General features: G+C 49.4%; 1 protein-coding gene across 8 annotated transcripts in view; it reads right to left on the bottom strand.

Moving 5' to 3' along the window:
- Positions 1 to 26857, bottom strand: part of TJAP1 (tight junction associated protein 1) — a 53730-nt gene that overhangs the window by 5766 nt on the left and 21107 nt on the right. For 5 of the 8 annotated variants that reach the window (XM_074989729.1, XM_074989730.1, XM_074989733.1 and 2 more), the window contains exons 3-10: positions 16596 to 16679; positions 10386 to 10547; positions 6954 to 6982; positions 4147 to 4308; positions 3342 to 3408; positions 2878 to 2907; positions 1383 to 1490; positions 522 to 605 (exon numbers count right to left, since the gene is read on the bottom strand). In XM_074989729.1, coding sequence (XP_074845830.1) covers positions 522 to 605; positions 1383 to 1490; positions 2878 to 2907; positions 3342 to 3408; positions 4147 to 4308; positions 6954 to 6982; positions 10386 to 10547; positions 16596 to 16616 — 663 coding nt within the window. In that variant the 5' untranslated portion in view covers positions 16617 to 16679. Of the gene's footprint in view, positions 1 to 521; positions 606 to 1382; positions 1491 to 2877; positions 2908 to 3341; positions 3409 to 4146; positions 4309 to 6953; positions 6983 to 10385; positions 10548 to 13709; positions 13769 to 16025; positions 16161 to 16595; positions 16680 to 26857 lie in introns of all 8 variants that reach the window. The other 3 variants (XM_074989736.1, XM_074989735.1, XM_074989734.1) reach the window with 3 other exon arrangements.

Genomic DNA, 26857 nt, shown 5'->3' with positions numbered 1-26857 from the left:
CAGGACAGATCTGTGAGCCCCAAGCTTGGTGAGCCTATCCAAACCTGGCACAGGCAGCTCTGTCAGTGGCAGATGAGCCAGACCAGCTGCATCCTGTTTCACCTGGCCCCTCAGCAGACAGGATGGGCCTTGCATGCAGCCAGGTTCAAAGGGGGAGAAGCCAAAGGGGTCAGAGAGAGGCCTGTTCCTCTGCCAGCTGCCTTCAGGTACCTAACAATCTATCAGATTCAAGGCTATTGTGCCTGAGACTACACTCCTCCCTCCCTCCCTCAGAAAGGCAACTCAAGGTTCTTTTAATAATAGTCCCTGACTGAGATGTGAAATGGAGCCAGCTGAGGCCTTGCACAGATGGCTGGGAACTCCTTACACCTCTGCCTGATGCTCAGGGGATGGGAGTCACTGGGACGCAAGGCAGCTCCCCCATCCCACTTGCAGAGGAGAGAGTGGCAAAGTGTGGAGACAGGGCCCAGAACAGAGCAGCTGTGAACGCCCTCCTGCCTTGCAGCAGAGCTTCCACTCACGTCAGCAAACTTGTGGTTCCTGAAGTGGGACTTGTTGCACTTGAGCAGCTGCACTGCGAGGTTACAATCCTGCCGATAGCGCTCCTGCAGAGAAACCACACGGTAACGCTGGGGGAGGGGGTCACCCTGGCCTCCCCTCATTCCCCACCTCCCAAACACTGCTAGTAATGCACGCAGGCCCAGCTCCAGCTGGAGCACACACCTCACTCACACAGGTGAGGGGAGGTCAGTCATCCCACACCCTGGGGGCTCCCATCCCCACTCCTTCGTGAGCCCGTACAGTTCTCGACCACACAGCTGACAAGCCCCTCGCTCTCACTTTACGCCCAGATAGCTCCTCCTCCACCCAGTCTCTGCAAGGGCCTGTACCTCTCCCCCTCGCGCCATCACCCAAACTGGAGAGCTCACTGCCAAACAGGGCCTCACTGCTCTTCTCTGAACTCCAGCCAATGGGATGCCCAGAATCAACCGCAATGCCCCAGGTGCTGCCGCAGCAAAGATTCCTGGAGGGAACATCCTCTCCCAGCTCTGAGCCGCTCAGCCTTTAAGTTTTGCAGCCCAAACTCAGGTGGGCCTTATTTACAGCCATTTCACATGGAAGGTCAGGTCTCATTTGTTCTCCACTCAATGCCTGGGACTCAGGTCAAATGTCCTGCTTCCCCTCTCTAGTATTTGTCTCTCCTCACTGGCATCCTCAGCTCCCCACAGTGTAGCACAGGTAAATGTCAGCCATGTGCTGTTTACCCTCCGCAGCCCTTAGGAAGGAAGTTATAGGCCAGACCTTATATGGCCCAGGCAAGCAATTTCTATCACCCCATTTCCCCAGGCTGTGCACATACAGGCTGGGGAATGGACACTCACATTGAGCTCCTCAAGTTTATTGATGGTGGTTTTGGCATCTAGCAGCTTGTTAGTGAGCTCCACGATCTCCCAGTCGAGGGTCTTCCGGTCCACCTCTGCCTTTTTTATCTGGGGCACAGGAACAGAAGGTGTAAGTCCCCCCAGCACAGGCTGGCCTGGCCTCTCTCCCACCTAGCCCCTTACGTATCAACAAAACACAATCAGCTTGGCAACAAAGCCTCGCAGACAGACAGGTGACAAGCAGCCTTCATAGAGGGAGGGTGTCTGACAACACATGCAGCCAGCCACCCCATGCTGGCTTTTCAGAATTCTTGCCACCTTTATTAGTTATTGAAGTGACGCAAATGGGTTCTTCGTAGCACAGCTGCTCTTCTGACCCTTCCTGCTATGGGAGCATGAAGAGACTCAGCTTTAGAGTCACAAGTGAATCACATGGGCAACAAGGAAGAAGCCCGCACTGTGGCTTTCCTGAAAATACGCAAAGGACTCAGTCTCTGCTAATCCAGCACCTTTTGTCGGTTGCAAAGATCACTGTGTTTGTGACATCCAAACCTCTCTGCCGTGGCAACAGAAAGATGTTGTTCAGAGAGGCATGGGGGACAAGGATGGATGCAGCAGGAGCTGACTCAGCGTTGAGAAGAGACTGCTTTTAAATAAGAGCTCAGGGAAGACTCCAGGGCTTGCTCTGGTGTGAAAGGACCTGTCTGTGAAGTTTCATCTTGGTTAATTCTGTTCCCAAAGGGGAGTTGGGGGCAGGATATTTCCTCACGGGGACGTGGGGGGGATATTTCCTCACTAGACTCCCCAAGGCTCCTGCTTGGGGCAGATAGACGTGGTGGCTGACAGCAGTGATGGGGCAACAGCTCAGAGCTCCCAGTTCAGCTCCTCTGCCTGTCCCAAGTCCTCAGAGCCACAGAAGCCCTGGAATCTGAGCCAAGTGTGTGACTAACAGGGCCCACTATTGGAGCAATGGCGGTAGCAGGGCCCAGGCAGGCAGTGATCTATGCAGGCTCAGGGCACTCCCAAAAGAGGGACTGACTTTTTGGCAGCTGTATAAATAATACAAACACTGAAAACATTCAGCACCCAGGGCAAGAATTAACCCTGTAGTTTCTTTTATGGGAAGGTGCCTGATGACAACTAGAAGTACCATAGTGTAAGTTAAACAGATGCGTGATTGAATGGGCTCTCAGCTGTCCACAACCGTACCACAGTGTTGCAGCCTGTGGGTACTATGCTTCCCAGCAGGCAATGCTCCATTTGGATCAGAAACAAACGCTCACTTTCTGCTGGAGCACTGCAAGCTGGGGCTTATCTCCACAGGCAGCTGTTTTGCTCAGCACAGATGGAGCCGTTGGTGGGATAAGGGTTGGGGCACCCTGGTCTAGGACGGTGCAAGTGAGCCAAGTAACTTGTGACTGACAATGACAATGACGGGCTGAGACATGGGAAGAGGAGAAAGAAAAAAAAACTACATAAATGAAAAAGACGCAACTGCAAAAATCCAGCTTTGGCTGATAGAGGCCTGAGAAGTGAGTGCACCCAGCAAGTGCCAGCAGCAGCATGGGGAAAAGAGAGAGGGAGGGAGAGAGAGAAAAGAAACAGCCATGAGTGTTATGAATACACACAACACAGACATACACACAGGCTCTGCTCCAACAGCCTGAGCCCCCTGGGAGTGACCCCCTGGAGTCCCTGGCACCTTTCAAACAGGCTGATGCAACATGACAATTGCATGGAAATGTACTGTGGGCAAACCAAGCTCTGGTGCATGATAAAATGGGAGCTCAGCAAGGTACCTGGTTTAGGACACCATGCTGGGCCTGGGGAGGGTCATGGCCAGAACGTCCCTCACAATCTGCTCCAGTGCTTGCCCTGTAAGACAGCATCCTCACCCCTGCACCCCAACACACTATATTCCCCCACTTCCTCTCCCCTGATGCTCAGTACACCGGTTACCAGGGCATGCAGCTTCTCCTCCAGGTCCTGGTTGGTTCTCTGTGAAGCAGTGTAACTGTTCTGTAACCTAAACAAAGGCATGAATGTCCAGGTGAAAAAGAAATCCAGGCCATCAGCTCAAGTGCTCTCGATAGCCTGGAAAGTGAGAGCCACCCCCGTGCCCCAGGAAAGACTGCTGGCTACAGACATATTTCACAGACAGGGACATGTTAACTCCTTGCCCTGATTCTCTCACTCAGTGGCTGTGATCCTTTCAGCTCTCAGGCTGGACTGGGTCAGTATTTGGCAGAGATATGACCAAGGAGAAAATAGGCTGCTGCAGGGAGCTGTGTGAGTGCTCTAAAGTACTGGGCTCACATGAGGGAGTAGGGAGCACTGTTCTAACCAAGGGGCTGCCTTTCGGGTGAGACACTGAACAGACCCCAGACGCCCGTAGCCATGGATTTCCATTTGCACGTGTCAGGGTATTAACTCCCAAATCCTGACGAAATTCCAGCTAGTCAAACTGATAACGAAGCCTGGCTGGGATGATTTAGTGGGGATTGATCCTGCTTGAAGCAGGGGGCTGGATTGATGACCTCCTGAGGTCCCTTCCAGCCCAGGGATTCTATGATGTCCTGCATTGCTGTGCTTCCCCCCAGAGCTGGCTGCATTATTACAAAGTGTGCTGAGCTTGATCTCCTCTTACCACACTCCCCAGGTTAACACAGTCCAGGCTCAGCCTTCTCCAGCCAGCCAAGTGATGGCGAGGCAGAGGAGCTCCCTCCCCCTGCAGCCACATCCTCTCCTCTGGTGTTTGCCATACCTGCGGAATTTGTCCTTGAATTTTTCCAGCTCTTCGCGGTTCTGGCCCAGCTCCAACTCCAGGTAATCTTGGCCAGACTCCAGCTCCCTCTCCATCGCCTCCATCTTGGTAGTGACATACGCCAACCGCCGGCGCAACTCTTCATTCTCATGCTGCAGCAGCCTGAGGCACACAGACCAACCGCATGCCACTCAGTAAGTGATGGGGGCTGCAGGACTCAGTACAGACACCCTGCACGTCAGCCCACTTCAGGGTCCTGAGAAGCAGGGGTCCCGCCACAGGCAGTGAAGATGCTCCCAGGTGGCTCTGATGGCACCATCCAAACAGCTGCTAAAAGCTCCCATTCCCTTTCCAGCTCACCTGTTGGGGAACATGCGAGCACCTCACACACAGACCTCCCCTGTGAATGGAAGGGATCTTTAGGGTTAGATCTAATCCCCCTGTACACCCACAGTGGGATGTCGTGGCAAGTCTGATGGTGTCTGAAAGGCGGCTCTGTGCACATGCTGCCCCTGCAGGACTCACTGCTCCTCTGGACTCCCACCTATTGCTCCAAGCCCAGAACAGAGACTTTGGGAGGGGGCTCTGCAAGTCAAGGATATGGGACACTGGCAGAGATGGGGGGAGCTGAAGTGGATTAGCAAGGGATGCTGAAGAGGACAGGAGTGAGATGGAGGGACAGAGTGTGGAAGCAGTAGCACAGCCCCTCCTACCCAAGGCGGCTGCTGGTCATGCCATGAGTTTTGTTTTTAGAAGCAGTCATTGCCTATAGCAATTAACTACACTGGCAGTAGCACCAAATCCAGTGAAAGCCATCTCTGCTCAGCTCAGGAGATGAGACACTCAAGCCCTTGGTCTCTGGCAGCACAGAGCGCTCTCCACTCTTGAAACAGAGGTAAAGAAGCATGCAGCAGTCCTACTATCCATTTCACCTGCTCCCTCTCAGGTTACGGTGTTTGGATACAGCCCACCAGCTAAATGGGCTATATAGCTCAAGAGTCCCTCCCTGGAAAATGAAACCCACTCAATAATTTATCCCAGCCCATGTGGCAGGAGTTGGAGGTACAGGAGGCCTGGCAAATCCCCAGCGCCAATCATAGTCCTCTAACCCTAAACAAGCAGAGGAGCAGGAGTCCTTGTAATTCCTGGGCCAGCAAGTGCCATGGGCTTGGTGGGGATTCAAGCTGTGCAGGGATGCATGGGCAGCACGTGTGTTCTGGGAAGATGCCGTGGCAGCTTCCAGCCAGGTCCCTTATAACACTAAGGGCTGTGTTCCCCTCAAACAAAAGGGGCACTCACTCCAAGGGACGCTTGGCACCTGTCTAGTTTCACTGCACTCAACTGTTCAGAGAAATCCAGAAAATACAGCCTCTCTCTAACTGCCTCAGTCTGCTCTTCACTAGGATTTTAAGGGGAATGAGACAGATCCACAGAGCTGCATCCTGATAGTTTCTGTCCATCAAATTTTCATATACAGCCAACAGGGGGAGCTCACACACTAGTTATAACAAAAAGCAGTCAAGTAGCACTTTAAAGACTAGCGAAAAGTTTATTAGGTGAGCTCTCGTGGGACAGACCCACTTCTTCAGACCATAGCCAGACCAGATCAGACCAGACCAGACTCAATATTTAAGGCACAGAGAACCAAAAACAGTAAGCAAGGAGGACAAATCAGAAAAAGATAATCAAGGTGAGCAAATCAGAGAGTGGAGGGGTGGAGGGGGAACGTCAAGAATTAGATTGAGCCAAGTATGCAGACGAGCCCCTATAGTGACTCAGAAAGTTCCTGTCCCGGTTTAAACCATGTGTTAACGTGCCGAATTTGAATATAAAATATATTCAATATAATTATATTGATTATATTGATTATATATTTATAATTTATAATTATATAAAATATATTCAATATAATTATATTGATTATATATTTATAATTATATAAAATATATTCAATATAATTATATTGATTATATTTATTATATATTTATAATTTATAATTATATAAAATATATTCAAATTCGGCACATTAACACATGGTTTAAACCAGGACAGGAACTTTCTGAGTTACTATAGGGGCTCGTCTGCATACTTGGCTCAATCTAATTCTTGACGTTCCCCCTCCATCCCTCCACTCTCTGATTTGCTCACCTTGATTATCTTTTTCTGATTTGTCCTCCTTGCTTACTGTTTTTGGTTCTCTGTGCCTTAAATATTGAGTCTGGTCTGGTCTGATCTGGTCTGGCTATGGTCTGAAGAAGTGGGTCTGTCCCACAAAAGCTCACCTAATAAACTTTTTGCTAGTCTTTAAAGTGCTACTTGACTGCTTTTTGTTTTGATAGTGTGTAGACTAGCACGGCTTCCTCTCTGTTACTAGTTATAACAGGCCATAACAAAATGGTAGCGCTTTGAGTTTTTCTCCCTTTGACGGTGAAGAGGAGAAACCTACAGTCAGGGTGTGTTTGCCCTCCCACACCTCAATTTGCATTCAAGACACCCTAAGCTGGGTTTCCTAAAGAAATCCCATCCACACCAGCAAGGGGAGTTATTTCCCCAGCAAGCTGCACTGGGATACCAGCTCTGCAACTGTCCATTCAGGGGAGCCTGGCAAAATTTGACAAGTGGGAGCAAAACAGAGAGAAACCTGCCCCAGTCTCTCCAAACTGGCCTAGTGTCCCACCAGACAGGACACTCACTATTCAGATTCAAAGAATTAAGCATGGTGGTGGAAACTCCATATTGGGAAGTGTAAATCAGCATGCACACAGCTTCAGTGGGACCAGAGAATGAGTAGAGAACAAGAAACTTACTTCATCCTCTCTGCATCTGTCAAGGGTTCCTGTGGTGAGAAGAAAACAGCTGTAAGTGGGTGTCACACTCAAGCAAGTACTAGAGGGCAAGATCTTGAGAAGTGAGCAATTCCTCCTCTCCTCATTGCGGCAGGTCTGGGCAGGCCATGTCATGCCTAGCTAGGAAAGCTGGACTCTACCTGCACTGCTTAGACATTGATATTGACTGGTTTTAGCAGCAAGACAGACACATGGTTCATTTCAAGGTCAGTAGTAGTCTGGGTTAAATCACAGATCCTCACAAAGTCCTGCAACGTCCCTCCCACAAGTGCTACAAGTTCATGGACGTGTAATCTGAAGAGTACCCCAGATCTGCTTCCTCAACCTTCAGCAGCCCCACAATGTCTGGATGGTGAGGGCAGGAGTCTCATGGACCTGCAGACACAAACCCATGAGCCTTTCACTGTCAGAGTAGCAGCAGCAACCCCCCGAGATAAGGACAGAACTGCTCCAAGTGTCTAAGGAGCTGGGAAGCATGTTTTCCACTGGCTTCACACAGGCAACGTGGTGAAGGCCCAATACCCCACCAGAAGGGCCTTCCATGCTGGGAGCAAATCACCTGCATCTCTCCAGCAGGCTCCTGCTTCCAATGGGGCACAGTAAGAGAAGTACAAGGTCTGAGCAGGGGACCTGCTACAGAGATTTCCTTGGAAGAAATTCAGGGCTAGCAATAACACACTATAGAAGCTGACCCAATCATGGTCCCAATGCACAGTGAGGCCATTCCCTGCTCCCAACAGCCTAGAGTGCGCTGCCATGGCCCAAGCTGTAAAGTGTGGTCCCATAGCTCTAGCTGCACTACACAGCCTACGTCCCTGAAAATAATACACCATCACCCTGCAGTGCCTACAGCATGACACTGTGCCACTCCCAGGTGCACTATAGTACCTCATACCATAAGCAGCATCGCCACCCTGCAACTGCTTCACCTCTGAGGACCTGAGCTGTAGCAGGCAGCCAGGAGCACACAAATCAGGCCAAGAGATGGGAAATCCCTGTTTAAATAAGCTGATGTTCTAGGATCCGGCTTGGTGATGGAAGTGGAGGGTTTGGGCAGCTCTACCAGACAAGGAATCTCCCTTAGATAGACATGGGACTTCTGACATAAATACGGGTCTGATTTACCAGCATATGCAGTCATGTGGGACACACGTCTTAAAGCTCTAGGGGGATTCAAAGGCCCCCTTAGGGCACTAGACCATCCTGCTGCACCCAGATCCCCACACTGGTACCCTGCAGTTTGCTAGGCAGATTCTAAACTCTAGAAGGCAGAGAAGCCAGCAACGGGGAAAGAGGCACCAGTGGCTGCTTTCATAGCTAACAAACAGTGCTCCCTTGAAGCTGAACGCTTGGGTGGCTGCCCAGGAGAGATTCAGGTACCACCCAGCCAATTAGCAGAGTGCCCATGATGGCCCACAGCTCCCCGCATTTGTTCCTATTGGTGATGCACACCCACACATGTCCTGGTGGACATCGCAAAATTTGTTCCGCCCATGGATGGAATACATTAGAGAGAATACAGTTAACAACTCCAAGGGGGAGCTGCTCCCTTCTAACCTGTGGACAGAGGAACTCCGCGTAGGAACAAGGCAACAAAGGAGCAGGATCTGCAGCCAAGCAGGCGAGCAGGGAGGCTGCAGGCCCAAGAGGCATTAGTGCCATGTGCAGGTGCAGCCCAGATAAGCTAAGTCTAGGGAGTCACAAGGGCAATGCTCCATCCCCACTGAGGTCTCAGCGAGTTCAGGAGGAGCCTCGCAGTGGGGGCATTGTGATGGGGGCTTGGATGAGGACAGTAAGCTTAAGTGAGCCCCAGAGAGCCCATCACACCACTTGGAGCAGGAAGGTCCAAGTTGCTTGGCCAGGCCTCCCTGGGGCAGTGGAGACTCCACATTCCACAGGCCAACATGCAAACAGAAAGAGGTGAGAGTTCAGACACAAACACCCTGCCCCTCACCCCCATGTGGGCACTCGGGGGAGCCAAGGGGGGATGAGTGTAGCCTTTCAAGGACCTCTATCCCCATCCTGGGTGAGGGGCCTGGGCTCCAGGATTCTGGTACCTACCTTGCTTAGAGCTAGGCTGAAAGAATGGGAGGTTCTAGGTGAGCCAGTGCTCTCCTCCTGGCTCCAGTGTGTAGGAGGGGAGGAGGCGGCTCTCTCCAGGTAGCCTGGCTCTTTCTTGGGCTTCTGGCCAGGTTTGTTGCCATGATGTTGTGGCCGCGCTTGCCGCAACTGGCGCTTGCTTCTGTCCCTCTCTCTGTCCTTTCCTCCCTCCTGACTGGTTTTCCATGAAGGCAGCAGCTGCTGCTGCTCGGAAGATACCGCTGCCAAACCAAGCTCTGCCAGCTGCTGCAACTCATGCTGGCACAGATCCACCACCTGCCTCTCCATGGAGAGGAACTTCTCCTTGCTGTCCTTCCGCACCAGGGCTGGCTTTCTCCTCAGCCTGGACGTTCTCTCAGCCTCCTCAGAGGGCTTCCTCCGGCAGAAAGCCACTTCCAGACACTCACGCTTCTTATCTGCTCTTCTCCTGCTCAAGCGGGGGATCTTCTCTGCTGCTCGCTTGGCCCCTTCAGGCTGGATTTCTTTCTGGCCTTCTGGAGTGGATCCTCTTGGTGAGGAAGAAGAGTCCTGGCCTCCCCCTCCTGACCTGCCCTCTCCCAGGGATTGCAGGTGGACTGGGCTCAGCACACGGTGCGTGATCTCATCTAGGAACTTGGAGAACTGCAGTTTTTCCTCAGTGACCTTCTCCTGGTGTTTGATGGCCTCAGCAGTGCTGCTGTTGCTGCGCTCCAGCGAGCGCCGCTCCCTCCGGCTGAGGCACAGCTGCGGGTCACTGTGTTTGCGTGAGCTGCGGCCATGGGCCAGTGTCTCCACCGAGCGGGACTTACGCAGGCTCTCGGGGCACGCTTCCAGCAGGCCGGTCTGCTTCAGGATCCCTTTGAGAGGCAGCTGAGCAGCAGAGACCCGGAATTTCCTGGGAGCCAGGACCTCAGCGGGTTCTTTGAACATGAGGGAGCGCTCCAGGCTCCTGCTCTTGAAGGAGCAGGTGGGCCTCTGACTTTCATCTCCAGACACCACAACCGTCTCCATGCTGCGGCTCATAAACTTGCTGAGACACCCACGGCTGGAGTGCCGGCAGTGCTTCCCGCTCCGCCTCCCCGCCTTCCCACTGTGCAGCAGCACTGGTGAGAGAGTCCGACTTCTGAGGTTCAGCTCCACCTGGCACCCTCCTACCTCCTTGTCACTGCTTGACTCCAGGGACCAGGAGGAGGAAAAGTTAAGGTTGCACACCTCAAACCCATCCACCTGTTTGAGCTGGCCTGCCTCGGCGTAACTAAACCCCGCCTGCTGGCGTAACGGTGCTAGGACCTTAGCTGCCCGGTTATCCGTTACCTGACTGTGTTCAGCCAAAAGCACACCATCTTGGTCATCTCGAAGGGTGGGCAGGTCATGGCGGATCTCACGGTGCTGTGGCGGTGCCTTGCGATAAGGCTTCTTGGATGGAGCTGTGCTCGTCATCCTCCCTCCTTCCGGGGTGCAACAAGCAGTGGTCACCTGCCAAAAGCAGAAAGGCAGAGAGCAGAGGGTCACCGCTGATCCAGCCAGCCCAGAGGATGTCCCAGCAAGAGGAGATCAAATACCCTGTGCCTCCCAGCAGCTCCCCATCCAAAATGCTGAGAGAGTAAGAGGAGCTGGCAGCCCCGGATCGTGGAGCAGCCGCCGTGGCAGAAAAGGGGGACAGAGAAGAATTTAGCTGTGTCCTTCTCCCAGGCAGCACGAACAGAGTTGGCACATCCTCCCCCATCCTCTCCCCCCACATGCACACACACACATACAGCGCGTGTCCGGATTATATATAGTAAACGAGAACACGCCTCAGAGCAGCATATTGATTAGGCTCTTTAGGAAAGGCCTTTTCCAATATGGAAACTGCAAGCCTCATAGGCAGCAGTGACAGTCAGGATAGGAGCTATTGATCTCGCACTGTCACTGCCAGCAGGGACCACATGGAAAGGGGCTGCAGTCACTAAACGTGCAGCTGGAGCCAGGGAGTCCTTGGCTTGTACTAGCTAAAGCCAGATTGCTCAGGAGTTTCTTAAAAGTGAGATGCTGGGCAGCGGGGGAGCTGTAACTCTCTGGAGACAGAAAACAAACACCAGGCACCATCAAGGCACAGGATGGCTGCTGGGGTGCGTGACCCCATGCAGCCATCAGGCAAGAGGTTGGATTATGCCATACCCAGCAACAGTACTATGAGGAAACCTAGATCAGTCACCTCTATCCCTATCCTTCCTACCTGTGGCAGGTTGAGAGTGCCATGCATAAGGGTAATAGGTGCAGAATCTGAAACAGGGAAGAACTAAAACAGCTCTGTGGATGCTGAGGGGGTTTCTGCAATTGGAGGCAATTGCAGGAGAGGGCAGCACTCAGAAAAGCTCTCACTGCCAACCAGGGTTTGAGGCATTTCAGAAAGCACAAGTCACAAAGTGAGGTGTGCTAAAGGCCACCCAGCCAGATGTTTCCAATGCCAAGAGCACGTCAGTCCTTCCTGAGTGCACAGGGGTGCACATAACTGCCCCTACACTCAGAACAGCTTCCTTCTTCCCATCCTCACTGGCTGTCCTTCTCCTGGCCTTAGCATCACAGAGCTAATAATCTAACACCTGTCTGTGCCCTGCCACCTCTGCTTCCCTCAACAACTGCGTAAACTGAAAGCTCCCTTCAAGTCAGACTAAATCCTCACCCTCACGCACAGGAGCTGCTCTACCTGGAGAGGAGCTCTTAGCCACTCAACTCCCTTTCTGTGGCCACAACATCACTGCCCCTTCCATAGGGAAAGGAGGGACCATTATTCAATGGTTTGAAGATGTCTTGCTCCTAATCATCTCTTCATTGCTCACAATGGTTTCTACCCCCTCCCACCTAAAAAACTCAGTTCCTAGCCTGAGGACCCCAGAACCCACACTGCCCAACTGTTCTCCTCATTTGTACATCCCCACTGGCGCTCTGCTGTGTCCTGCCTGACACCTAGACTGCCAGCTCTCTGGGGTAAAGACTGTGGCATGATCCCAGGACAGGGGCCTGCAACCTGCGGCTCTGGAGCCATATGTGGCTCTTTAAGGACTTCTTTGTGGCTCCCAATACTATAACTGTAAAGTTAAAAACAACAAAAACAAACAAACAAACAAACAAACAAAACCTCTTCTGATTATTTTCAATAAATGCTGAATGTCTAAGAGCCCTAAAATGAAAAATTCTAGATAGCACATGATGGGATCTCAAAATGTTGGCTAAATCCCCCTTTAATATGTGCAGTGCATTGTGGGATATGACAGTGTATCCGTGTTTTGATCGTGTTGCTAATAAAGTCTTGATTTTGAAAAGGAAAAGGAAGCTTGTGGCATTCCTGCCGTGAAGGGCAACATGCATTTTAAGGAAGAAAACAAATTAAACATGAAATATCATCAACATAATTAAAGTGGGGCTGGGATGGCTTCAATAAAGAGGAAAATCAGAGATGAAAACAGAAATTTCAAACTGAATGGACTGAAACCTCTGCATTTATAGCGAGTTCAGCTGGACTCCCTTTATGTCTCATTCACAGTAAGAAATTCGCCCATAATAAGAAATGTAACCTTTAGAGAATATGTAAAACATTTGTGAACGTCCCGCAGTAAACATATCACATTACAAATCACTGTGTGCGTGCTGTTCTTAAAATAGGGGTGACAAAAAGCAAGGTTTGACTTATTTATTAAGGACCATCTCATATTCACATGCATTGTGGCTCTTGAATCACTGAGTTTTTTACTGAATTAAAAAATATGGCTCTTCTTGCTATTTTGGTTGCCAACCCCTGTCCTCGCACAATGGAGCTCTGATCCTCCTTGAACTCTCAAGCCATTATACAAACCACCACCACCCCCTATTGTGTCACTCTCTGCTTCCCCAGATGCAGAAGTGCCCACAAGCCTTCTATATGCATAGAATGCCTTCCTTGAACTGATCTAGGAAGCCACCGATCAAATCTTCGGAGCTTCACCTCTGGGCACGTCTACACTTAGAGAAAACTTCTAAATAGCCATGTTAATGGCCATTTCAAAGAATACTAATGAGGTGCTGAAATACCTATTCAGTGCCTCATTAGCATGCCAAATAATGAATAAGTGGATTTCGAAGTTGGCGGGGTCCTTTCAAAAAGCACCCATCTGGACAAACTGTGCAGGAGCAAAAAGCAGCAATTTTGAAGTGCCGCAGCCGGCAGCATGCTAATGAGGCACTGAATAGGTATTTCAGCGCCTCATTAGTATTCTTCGAAATGGCCATTAGCATGGCTATTTCGAAGTTTTCTGTAAGTGTAGACGTAGCCAGAGTGTAAGCTCTTTGGAGCAGGGAGCAGGTGCATGTTTGAACATGCACAGCACCCAGCACAATCGGACCCCAGTCCTGACCAGAGTGTTACGCTGCAGGACAAAGGCCAACACTGCTGGGAGGTAACCACCGGCGCCCGCTCCTTCTGAAGCTCATTGAATTAACTGAGGAACACCAGGGAGATGACAGACCTGCCTTGCTGGAAGGGCATTCCTAACCAGGCAGCAGTTAGGTGACCAAGAGGGGTCTTCTTGTTACCTCCTCCCACAGCTAGGAAGCATGGACAGGGTATGCTATTGCAGGTATTAACCCCACAGCAATTCACGTATCCCCTGGAGCACTTACCAGCCAGCATTCAGAGCTGAAGTCTCATGTAGGCGGACACTCACTCAGATACCCTGCAACTGAGAACACAAAGAATTTAACACCCTTGGAGACCACTTGGGTGCCCCAACCCATCCAGATACAGGTGCCTAATGCTCCTAATGCTTTCTTTTCATGTGTTGGGGGTGGGGGAGAGAAAACTGGGCCTGTGAGCTTCAAGGCTCTTTTCAGCAGACAGAGCAGGGACAGCCAGAGGAAGCTGGACACTCCTTGCTCCTCATTCTCTACCCTTTGACAGCCCTTGTTACTGCCCAGTCACAGCCCTGTTTCACAATAAAGCAAACACAAATTTCTGAAGTGGCACCCTGCAGCCCAGAATCTCCTCACCAGCTGGAGACTCCATGTTCCCTGGGATGCTGCGAACGCAGAATCTATGCTTTGACACTGGGTGCATTTCTAGTCCTTTGGAGTGGGGAGAAAACTTCCTGATGCAGCACTGCCCTTCCCAGCACCAAAAGAATAGTTCTAAGGGCCCACTCCTGATTCCATTCATGACAAAAGCAAGTTGCTAGCAAGAACAGGGCTTTAGAAAGTGCTACATTTTTCCATTCACCTTAGTAAAATGTTAGCACAGACCCCTCAGAACCACAGATTTGGCAATGTTAGTTATTTCCCTGCTGAGCATTTTAGGAAAGAACATTTGGCTAATACATGTATCCAGTGCCGGTAGTTTCAGTGATAATAAGAGCTGATTCTCTAACCCTGTACCCTCAGGACCTGACCAGTGCTGAACAAGAGAATTTGCTAGACCACAAAAGGTCAATATCATTTAGCAGCTTTACCAACACATCCATTGCTTACTGGGCTCTTAGAAGACATTTGGGGTAAATAACAGCTAAACAACACAGAACGCAGACAGCCAGGCCCGGTGACTGTGAACAAACTTTATTGAACCATGGGAAACTTGGCCACGTCCATATGTGGTCCCCGGGCTAACTGAAATCATATGGATGCTGCCAGATGAGAGAGTGCTGGATTAGAGAGGTTCAACCTGTACCTCATAGATTCTCATTCAGATCAAGAAGGGGTACTGCAGAGTGGAACCTGAACTTCCTTCTCATGCAGAGTCTGTGGAACTGGTAAGCTATAAAGAAGTTTAGACATGAGATGCTGCTCTCTAGCTTCTGGCAAGTCACCCCAGATCTGAAGCCTGCCTCGCTCTCCAAGGGTCTCCTGAGGTGAGGTGTCCCCAGACAAATGAACAGCACACAAATGTAAGGAGACTGACACCCACCCGTTCTGATGGCCAGAGCCCAAGGTATGCAACCATCGCAACAAAACACATTGAGCTATTCCGGTGATGGAAGCCAGATGATTCCTTACACAGCTATTTCCTTGCTGCCTGAGGCACTACAGAAATTCCACGGGGCCCTCTCTTCCCTGTACACCTCTGCTGTAGACCTCTCTCTCTCCATGGCACCCAGCCCAAGGAGGTGGGGTCTTGAGCTTTTGTACACATGCAAAAGGCGAGTGAACAGACAGGCAGCAGCTTCTATGCAGAGCTCTGCTAAAACAAGTTTAAGATATTCCCGGGCACTCACCCTGCCCCAGTGAACTAGCTGGCCTCATTCACTACCACAATGCTATCTTTAGGCCTCAACTAGTACACAACAGACTCACAGTAACATAGGTACCCCATCCCAGGACTTCAGCAGAGGTATAAGATATAGAGAAATCAACTTAGCACAGTTTCTACTAACTCAGACACAGAGAGGGGGCTCCAAGCAGGGATGGGCTCAGCACCAGTGTTCCCTCCAATTTTTCCCACCCTTGAGCGGAATGAATTTTCTTATGTGCACCAGCGTGGAGGTGATGTGCAACACAGCACCTTTCATGGTGGTGCACATAACAAAATTCACATGGGGGAAATGGGGCCCAGGGATTCTGTGTTGGAGGGGGCTTGGGACTGGGACAGAGCTTGGATCCAGTGGCTCTGGTTAGGGATTCAGGCACTGGGATGAGGCCAGGGATGAGTGGCTTTAGGTGCCGGAGGTGGGGCTTCAAGTTTGGGGAAGGGCTCAGGGCTGGGATGAAGGAGGGGATATAGGCTCTGAGCTAGGGATGTGGACTTCGGGGTGCAGAAGGGGTACAGTGCTGCGGGGTAGTGTTCCCTGTAAGCTGAACGCTTGGGCAGCACCTTTTTCTATTGGCTGTGTACATCTACACATGCCTTGGTGCACATAACATCCATGGATGGAAAAAAATAGATGGAATATTGCCGGGGGAAGAAAGAGGAGGAGCCGCAAGGTAGGGTAGGAAGCTGGGGCTCAGGCTTACCTGGGCAGCTCCCTGTTGGGGATCTCAAGGAAGGACCCCTTTCCCCAGCTGCAGTAGCTCAGCGCTTGGGCCAGTGGGATCCCTGGCTTCTCAGAGATTAGGGAGAGATCTCTCTTCCTGCTGCAGCCCTATTCCCTGCATGGGGTTAATGGGAAACAGCATGGCCACACAGTTTAGGGGGAACTTAGCTCAGCACAGCTTTTGTAGGATTGGCTGTGGCAATGACCATTGGCAGACACCAGCTCCCAATGGCCATCACCAGTTTGGCTTAGAAAGGCTCCCTCCCATCTCACCTGGTACAGCTGGTTTGAATGCCCCACAGGAGTCCTGGTGGAAGTCTCCCCCGCAGGGACGTTCAGAAGGCACAAGCTAAACATCGGGCCATCTCTTAGCTGGCAAGCCTTCACAGTCTATGACTAAATTCCTCCCTTCCATTCTACCTAGCACCTTTGTCATTCCTCACTCCTACGGAGAGGGAGAAGGACCCCAAATTCATAACCTACTCCACAGTCTGCAACAACTTCCAGAGTCATCCCAAACTCACATCAACCAGCCCAAAGAAGTACTCACAGATCCAAAGCAATGTCCCATCCAAACATCTCCCTGTCTGCCTGCCTCCAAGTCAGCTCTCCATTGGCGGCATCTGAACAGCCCCTGAAACATGAGAAAGGAAACTTGCGTCAGCCACCGATCAGCATCACACATGGAAACACAGGTGCACACAGCCCAACCCGCAGCCATGCATCAGGGCTGGCTGGAGTCACAGCATCAGGCAGCCTCCCCATGGCAGGATTTCACAGTGCAACAGGCTCATTGCCTCCATTACATCCTCAAAAGGGAAGGGCTTGCAAACTATCCCCTCAATGGAGAAGGGAATTCCATGCAGACCATGAACTTCATTGTCCCCAGGCCAGAAACAGGATTGCTAACTGGTCTGAGGCATCCTCATTACAGCAGCCGCTTATGGAAGGATCATTCCAGGAATGACTGCAGAGTTGTACCTTCCTCCTTGATTTTATTCCCGTACAGTGTGGCGTGTGTGACCTCGCTCACTCTAGGAAGGTAGTAATTGCCACAGCTGCTCAGGGGGAGTGAGCTCAGATCACTCAGAGGACTCTCCTAAGCTTTCACCACCAATACAGCTGGGGTGCCGGAGGCCTAATATCTAGGTCATGGCAGCAACCAAAATATCAAGAAGAGCCATTTTTTAAATTCAGTTAAAAACTCAGTAATTCAAGAGCTGCAATAAACGTCCTTAATAAATAATGGCCCTCAATAAATAATGTCAAACCATACTTTTGGCAACCCCTGTTTTAAGAATAGCGCACACACAATGATCTGTAAGGCAATACGTTTACTGCAGGATGTTCACGGTTTACTGAAAATAATCTGGAGGGGTTAGTTTTACTTTGCAATTATAACGTCATGAGCCACAAAGAAGTCCTTAAAGAGCTGCATACAGTTCTGGAGTCACAGGTTGCAGACTCAAGATCTAGGTTATCCCTTTGCTCTCCAGAGTCGGATAGGAGGATTCAGAAGACCACCTCCGAAACAGGCCTCAGTTCAGACTGGAATGGAAACACACATGAGGGGAGGATGGGGAGCTGAAAGCCATGCAGATAACAGTCAGAATTGGGCATGCACCATGCACTGGCTCTGCCCCATACTCACCAAGCTGTCAGCACCCCTATCTCAGGCACACCCCTGACACTGCAGCCAAGTGTGTCAGGCTGGGAGCATCACAGCTTTGGCATGAAGCCACAGCAGGAGGTAGCTACAAGCCTGGTCTCTGGCCACGCTAACTAGCTCTCTATTGCAATACGAAACTTAACCTCTCAGTCCCTTTTATATGTCCTCACTATCTCTCATCAGCAAGCTACAGTCCTCAAGATCTAAATCCCTCCCCTCTTTCAGGCTGTTGTCTGTCATGATGCTGATCCCATTTTAGAGTCCACCGATAAATGAAAACATACTGGGAATGGTCATAAGGGGCTGCCACTTTTCCAGTAGACTCTCCCCATGATCAGATTCAGCAGTGGGCGTGGTGACCTGACAGAGGCATGCAGAGGATAACAGAGAATTCATTCCATGTACACAGACAGCTGGGGAACAATTCTCTTTTCTCCACACACAGGGGGAGGAGAGAGAAGGATGCACCTCTTCCCCTTCAGGTAGCCCAGGGCTCTGAAAGGAACACGCTTTTTTCCTACCCCTATCATCTTAACTGCTCCTTTACTCCACGCTCTAATCTACAAGTGATGAGGTCCCAATGCCTGGCTTCCAGCACCTCCTCACCAGATATTCCCTTCCTCCTACCAAAGCCATTCCCATCTCCCCCAGTGACAGCCCATGATGATGCTATGCATCATCCCACAGCTAATGCTTGCCCTGGGCATAGAGAAGCACCAACTAGCACCACTGGGGAGTGGGAAGGGAGAGACGGAAGATCCTGGCCCTCAGCAGGTACGGACAGAGAACTGATAGAGGAACCGACTGCTGCATTTACTGTGCAGGCTGCACAGAACTGTACAAATGGAGTGTTTACAGCCCATGTGAGCCATGAGAAGGTTTATCAGCATTGCTCCTGGCAATGCAGTTACCAGCTCCACTAATGAGAGAACAAACGCTCTTTGCAGTATATTTCCAGCCCAGCAAATGCAGGAGGGGCACCTAAGAGGGAGGATGCAGAGAGAGTTCTAGAGCTGAGAAGCACTCCCAGGGAATCCCCTGCAGCAGTCCCCCGTCTTTCACAGCAAGACGGGCTCCAACGCAAGCATCTATGCGGATCCAATTCCAGTTTTCTCTTGAGGCAACACTTCAGCAGAGCAGCGTTCCTGGGAGAGCAGGACAGCAAAGGACTAGGGTACCTGCAAAGCCCAGAACCCAAGATGCACCAATGAGAACTACCACTGCTGCTCTGTCCCAGGCACTGAGTTACTGCTGGTAAGCCAATAGTTTCACTCTGTTCTTGACTGAATCTTTGATTCCAAGGCCAAGGAGACGTGACTGACTGATCACACTCCAGTCTGGAGTAGAACAGCTTCATTCTACTAAAATCACGGAAAGTAAACTCTTTCCCTCCCCCAAGAGAGCCAGTACATGCCCCCCATCCCCACCTCATGGATATAGTCTCGTCATCAGTTCTAGCTTCTAGTTGCCTCAATACAGGAGTGGGACCGAGTCTGTGGAGACACTAAAGCTCAAGACAACAGTGCACCCACACAGGCCAGATAAAAGCTGCTATAGTTTCATCAAGAGATCCTCACCAGGTGATTATGTTAACCTGACAGACTAAACAATCACCTCAGATTGGTCTCTAACAGCCCAGCCAAAGCAGGAGAGGGCTGCAGGATATTAACAACAGGAAGTTTTAGCAAAGAGGAAAGCTCTCTGGAAGCCGGCTAATCTCTTCAATTAACCAGAGAATCAGAGGTAGAATAACGCTGAAGATTCATTCTGCTGCTAAACAGCTTCTAGTTTTGCTCTGTAGTAAAGGATAGCTGTTCTCAGCACAAACACTCATCCCTACTGTTCTGGCTTTGCACATCCTAATGCTCACACCACAGTCTGGACTAACAATATTACACTGTCTCCCCAGAATGTGTACGGAATTCCAGGGATTTTTGCTCAAACCTGTCTCTTTTGTGTCAGTACATCTTGGTAACTAGGTGGACAACATTGCTCCAAGCATGTGACACATCACAAGATGGATTAAGACAAAGGGATCAGACTGGCCATTAAGCAATGAGCCCTACTTAATAGTTAACATTTTTCAAAGTTCATGGGCTCAACCGAGTCCCCCAGCTTGAAAGTTCTGGTTGTTGCTTAGTATAAGGCGGCTCAGGAACATGATTAGGGTCCCCAGCTAACAAGTCCTAAAAGAGCACCTCATTCACAATTCCCCTCATCCTACTCCACCCAATCACAAGTTTTCTGTTTGTTTATTAATTACAGTTTAACATGTTTACAAATCCATGCCACGTAAACATCACAAATAAAAGACTCCTTACAACAGTTGCTTTATTTAAAGAAACACACAGATCTGATGATTATATTCCTTTCTATTTACCAGGGCATGAACGTACTACAGAGTGACCTTCATTAGTAGTTCCTGCCTACAACAGGAATTTCTAGATCACAGGTTTCCTGACCCAACTCTTCTCCATTCACCAGGTACATATGTTATAACTTACTGCACTGATTGAACATCATAATCATCATCAATTTCTACAGCACCTCATAGCCCAAACTCTCTCATAAACCTTAACTGATTAACAGGGCATGCTCCCTATAATCAGCCATCATCCGCAGGCAACTACCTGTGGAAAGACATGCAACAGCTGTTTAACAGCTGAACAGCAACAGTATACAAAAGGTTAAGATGACAAGCAAAGAACCTGATAACCAGCCAAACTGTAGAGAGAATGTCAGTGGGACACGTTAGAATTGGGCCAGGATACCAGAACAAGCATTCCAACTTGTGCTTTTTTAATATTAAAAATACTGAAGTCTCAGCATTAGCTCAGAGAAGAGTGCCATCTTTTGAATTACGTGCACCACTCCCTGCTGTATAAGCTTTTCACTGAAGAGGGCCCACCCATTTACTTGAACCAGCACAATTCTACTAAGATGGTCTGGTTGCTGGCCCAGTAGTTCTCTACTCTGAGTTCCCAATTTACACTTGCTTTCCCTCCCTTCACACATATGCCCCTGTTTTTCACCACCCCCCCCAAAAAAAAACAAACAACTCCTCTTACCTGTGCTATCTTTAAAATGTCTCCTCAGCAGGCAGAGCTAAAGAATTATTCTAGGCCTCATGAGGAGGCAGCAACAGCAGAAGGCAGGGACACCTAGCTGTTCTGCCATAAACCTCTTGAAGGAGACACTTCAGAGCATTCCAGTCCTTTGGTGAATAGTTCACAGGGAACAGATGAGCTGTCAGAGGTTCCAGAGGATAACAGTGATGGCCCTGACAGCATAAAGTGTGGGATGATCTGAGGCCTAGTACTCTGGGCAAATGCCAGCAAAACAAAGCAGGGAAGTTAAGAAGCCATTGTTCTAAATTCTCCTTCAATGAGTGGTGAGGGAACAGCTGCAGCAATCAAACTGTTTGGAGAATGGTGAGGGAGTGTGGGTGAGCATTTCTGGGGGAAAAAAAAACCTCAACAAGCAGGAATCCCCTTTCTCAGGGCTCTGGCAGCTCTTGTGCTGTGTGGGTGGGCATGGGAGGGGAAAAGGAGAAAGAAGAAAATCAGCCAACTGCCTTCCTGAGGTATGGAATCTAAAATAAGCCCCTAAATCAGACCAACCAGGAACAGGTTAAGCTTTGCCTTGTCTGTCCTCAGGCAGCATTAATATTCCTGAATTCTTGCATAATCCACCGCTATCTATATTAGCCTAGTCTCTCAGTCCTGAGATCGCTGTAAGAGTAATAGCCACTCACCCCATAACAATACAGAAGACCAACAGGACTATGACGAAAGCCTCCTTGCACACAAGCCATCACAACTCTAGAGGATGCTCCGTAGTCCAGGCCTTTTCATATTCACTGGAATAAACCACTTCAAACATCTGCAGCCCCATGAATACTTGGCACCTACACAGAAGGCACCACAGAACTAGCATTCTGTGCAGTATCACCTGGGAATGCTAAAGCAGCCTCTTCCCCCGTAACCAGCACAAAACATAAAAAACCTCATGTTATAGCAATAAGCAGCCCAAAGTGAACATTATCCATACTGTGGAAGCCTTAAGTCCAATGCTGATGCTGCCAGGTACTAGGCACTGCATGGCCACGGCAAAAGCAAATGTCAGGAAACAGAACTGCTCTTAATGGCAGCCAGCTTCAATTCAGCGTTGTAGCACTCCAATGAGCCTCATTCACTGGCTAGATACAACCCCATACATTTCTCACCTGCATATAAAAACCTGGAAAGGTCACTCTACTTGGTCTTAACCCATACTATTGCTGTTAGCTATGAAGAGAATTTTGAAGCCTTGATCACACAGTGTAACACAACCTAGGTACATAAGGGAAAGAGCTATAGTTGCTAGGGGGACACATATTTGCCTAGTTCCTGACTTGAGTGTTTAAAATCTCAACCCTAATAATGCCACGCTCACATTTGATGATTGATGTTTTAAGTGTTTTGTCGGTAACCACCAATTGGTAAGTGTTCCACACTTCAAAAACATCTCCTACCTGAGCACTTGAACAGAGAGATTCATTGTCACCATTTCCACCTACCAGGAACTATGCCCATTTCACAGGTGGATAAACTGAGGCACCAAGCATGGAAGTGGCTTTCACAAAGTCACAAGGGGTGCGTCTACACTAGCCGGCTACTTTGAAGTAGCTGGCACAATGTCGAAATAGCACACGTCGCATCTACACACGCCGTGCGCTATTTTGACGTTGAAATCGATGTTAGGCGGCAGGACGTCGAAATCGCTATTCCTATCCGAAGATGGGAATAGTGCCCTACTTTGACATTCAACGTCAAAGTAGGGCATGTGTAGACGATCGCGTCCTGCTACATCGAAATAGCGGGGTCCTCCACGGCGGCCATCAGCTGAGGGGTTGAGAGATGCTCTGCCCAGCCCCTGCGGGGCTCTGTGGTTTCTGTGTGCAGCAGCCCTTAGCCCTTAGCTGCAGCTGGGGGTCCATGCTGTGTGCACGGGGTCTGCAACTGGTTGTTGGCTCTGCGGAGCTCATGCTGTGCAGGGTAAGTGTGTCTGGGAGGGGCCCTTTAAGGGAGCGGCTTGCTGTTGCCCCAGAAGGGCTAGTCCAGCCTGTGATCCCGTCCGCAGGCTTTGCTGGTCCCCTATTTCAATGGAGAGCGTGTGTGCGTGTGGACGCTCCACATTTTCTTCTGGGGCAGCTCCTTTCGACGTTGAATGTCGACGGCACCAGCCCTGGAGGACGTGTAGACAATACGTGTCAAAGTAGCCTATTTCGATGTTCTTACTTAGAAATAGGCTACTTCGACGTAGTGTGCTAGTGTACACATAGCCAAGATGAGTGAGCAGCAAAGCTGGAATTAGGCACATAACTGAGCTGCAGAGCAATGAATTAGAAATGTCCTGAGTTCCCAAACAAGCAAAAATGAAGCATCAGTTCTTACTTCTTAACAGGAGAGAGATACTCATATCAGATTTCATTCTCTCTGTTTCTAGGCTTTAATCCCAGAAAGATCATTTTGTTTTAATTATCCTTTCACCAAAAGCTGGTCAGAGACATGAGAAGCAGAGGATGATACAGACCTAGGTGTTTTGTGTACTATGGCCCCTTTTCATCTTGAGAGACAGTGGTTAGCAGTGGTGGAGTGGATCTATGGGCAGTGTTTGAGTCTGCAGCTTCTCTCATGGCTTATCTGTCTGATATTGGATTTGCACAGTCAACCGCAATAACAATGTCAGTCTATTTCCAAATTCTTGAGTTTAAGAATTTTTCCTTCTAAGACGAAATTCTTTTGCGTGGCTTGCACATACACTATCAAAGGATGATGTGCCCTGTTGGAGCAATCGTGGCCAGGTATTTCGATCTGATGATGCAGATTCCCAGGATTTTGGATTGATGTTGAACTTTTTCATGGCATTTTTGCATATATCCTTGAATCTTAGCCTTGGTCTTCCTCTTGTTCTTAACCCACATGCCAGTTCACCAAAGACAATTTCTTTGGGAAGACATTGGTCACTCATTCTTCTCACATGGCCAAGCCATCGTAGTCTTTTGCTGTTGAGGATCGCTATGAGGCTAGGTATGCCAGATCTTGACAGGACATCTGCATTTGGAACTTTATCTTGCCAGTTGATATTCGTAATCCTGCGGAAGCAGCAAAGATGGAAGCTGTTCAATTTTTTCTCCTGTTTCAAGTAGGTGGTCCATGCCTTAGAACCATACAGCAGGATACTCAACACACCCATCTGGCAGATTAGTATTTTTGTTTCCACTGTCATCTTAGGATTTTTCATGCTCGTTTTGTAAATCTGCCAAAAATAGTAGCTGCCTTCCCAATTCTGATATTCAGTTCTTCGTCCATGGATAGGTTTGTGGTGACAGTAGACGCAAGGTAACAGAATTGTTGAACCACATCTAATGGGCTGTTATCCAGAATAAAATTGGGTCACTGAGGTATATACCCTGAGTGAATACAACAGTTTTCTTCATGCTTATGTTTTGTATAGAGTTACAGCTATATTTATATCTGAACAATTAGATGCATGTCCATGATTGCAGCTGAAAAGCTTAACAGCAAGTTCCATTTCTGGCATGATGGGAATGTCTTACCTTTTCTCCAGATTCCATGCTAGAGGAAAAAAGCACCACCTAGAAAGTGGGAACAACTAAAACACAGCCTTAACCCAGTTGAAAGAAAAATTTCAAAGACCAGTCAGCTGAAAGTCTGGATGACATTCAATCATATCGAAACATTTCTATGGACACTTTAGCCATCCTCTTGGCTGGCCATCGCAGACTTTTTAGGACAAGGTAATTCCATGATCTGCGCATAGCACTGAGCAAACAGATGGCATACGACATATTGTAGCTAAAATCTACAGGTATCTGGGCTGTGTAAGGACAGTGATGGGCCTGTTCCCCTCCCAACCAGCCTGGACGTCTCTTATGAAAGGTCCATTCATGTACAGCCGGTAACAGCTCTTGATGGGTTGATATTCTGAATGGAGATGCTGCCCAATCTTCCAACGGGCCACCATCACATCATTTGTACCTACACTGCTCCTTGATCAGGAATGTGTCCCACTTAACATCAGTGAAGTCTCTGTGGGGTCTCCACAGTAGTGGGTGGCCACATGTTCACCACAGACTTGTACAATGCAATCCATGGCCTCTCCTTTCCATGCTGCTAGGGAAGTTCATTGAATGCTGCGTCCTGAAACCTCAGTGCTCCACCTAGATCAGAGGTCTGACCCGCTTGCTGGAAGCAGCAGTTTCTACATGCTATACATCGAGAACTAGGAGAAAAGAGACTGCTTTCGAAGATATACTCTAAGCATAGCAAATTTAGAACACAGGACAAGGACTGGTGCAAGCACAGAATTTCCCCCTCCCTTGTAAGTGATACTATGGCAGGGCACAGCTCCTCAGTTTCCCTCTCGGGTTTTTCCAACAACTTTGCTTTCAGGCAAGTTCAGTTGCTGAAGTGACTTAGCGAGAGGGCAAAGTCACAGAAGTTCACCCCTTCTGGGACAACAAAGTCCAAAAAGAACACACGAATTTTCTGTTCCAGACCCGAGTCAAGCACACAACTGTCTTCAACCCATCTCATCCTAGAATCAATTTCTGGCCCTCCTAGCTCTGGTTCATTCCTTCTTCCTCCCTTTCACAACAGGCATTGCTGCACCCCACCCAGGCTCACAGCACAAGAGGAACCTACAGCCATCCTTTACCATGGACTCCTGGGCTCTGGAAAACCAAAATAAGAGGGCTGTCTGTTCCCTGTAGCCACGAGCTTCCTATACTTGCTGTCCCTCCTTCCTAGTCTCAAACATCTCCCTTGGGATAGGGTGACCACAGCATTCCTTCCCGGCACTGTACTCCACTTCTGGCCATCTTCCCCGAGCCTTTCAGTTTCTCCTTGGGATGAGGCTCCACAGTCCTCCTTCCTAAGCCTGTGCTGTAGTTATCACGGATCCTCATCAGGAATCAGGTTCTGCTCCAGGGAGTCTCCAGCCAATTCTCTCCAGACTCTAGGTGCCCTCAAGTGAGCTCAGTGCTGTTGTCCACCTGCAGAGTGTTACCATCACTTGGGCAAGCACTTGGCTTCCATTCCCAATTTGTCTGCTGGTTCTCCCTCAGAGCACCTATTTTTACTATGGCTATGCCTTAGAACAGGGACTGACGGGCCCCATGCCCCAAAGGAGACAGGCCATTCTGTTACAGTTACATTTTCTGTTAAGACCCATAGTGCAATGCATTCACAGAAACTAACCCTCCACGAGTCACATGAGGGCTGAGGACAGGTGGATGCTGATGTCTCGCTGAGATGTTGCAGAGTGGTGTGTTGGCCAAACTTGCAAAGCAGACTGTTTGCTTTCATTCCCTCTGCTTAGTAAGGCACTATGGCCAGGGCTCCAGGGATCCCCCTGTTCCGGGCTGCAGAATTAGTCGTTTGGGCAAACCACCCCAGCAACAACACTGGCTATATGAACACAAGGCAATTAGCATATTTTATTGCAGTCTATAGCCACATTGGGCTCCCAGCTCTCCTCTCGCTCCCCCACAAGGGGGAGTTCTATCCATTTATGAGAACAGTTTGCCTCCGGAGTCACAAGGAGCTTTCCCAGGCAGGTGGCAGGCTTTGGATCAGAATGCTGAACCCCAAACTTTGCAGATCAGCATCCGCAACTTAAGATGAAAGTTAGCCTGGAAACTGAATTTAAGAACTGGCTTTGTGCTCCCTACAACCTGTCTCAACTATGGCTGATGGGGAAGGAACGGGCAGGACACAGCCCTCTTACTCATGTCATGTCCTTTTCACTTCAACCCCCTCCAAACACCACCTAGCAATCAAGAAGAAATGGAGGTGGGAACTTAGTAACCCTAAATCCTACAAGATCCCCTGATCCTCTGTATCCCAAAGCAAACCATCAGTAAGCTGAAAAGCCTGGACAACAAATGCACAATGATTATTCCCTGTTAAAGGATGATGAACGGAAAACTAACTACCCAGACATCTGATGAAAAAGTTGGGGACAACTTGAGTGGAGGAAATAAAGAGTGGCAAATCATTTTAGACTAGATTCAGATCACTAGTTGTCCATCTGAAGGCTGAAGACAATTTGTGTGAAAGTGATTACAATGATGGATT

The sequence above is a fragment of the Carettochelys insculpta genome, chromosome 3 (genome assembly GCF_033958435.1).
Source record: "Carettochelys insculpta isolate YL-2023 chromosome 3, ASM3395843v1, whole genome shotgun sequence".
In the NCBI taxonomy this organism is placed as follows: domain Eukaryota; kingdom Metazoa; phylum Chordata; order Testudines; family Carettochelyidae; genus Carettochelys; species Carettochelys insculpta.
This window is presented reverse-complemented; position numbering and strand designations above follow the sequence as displayed.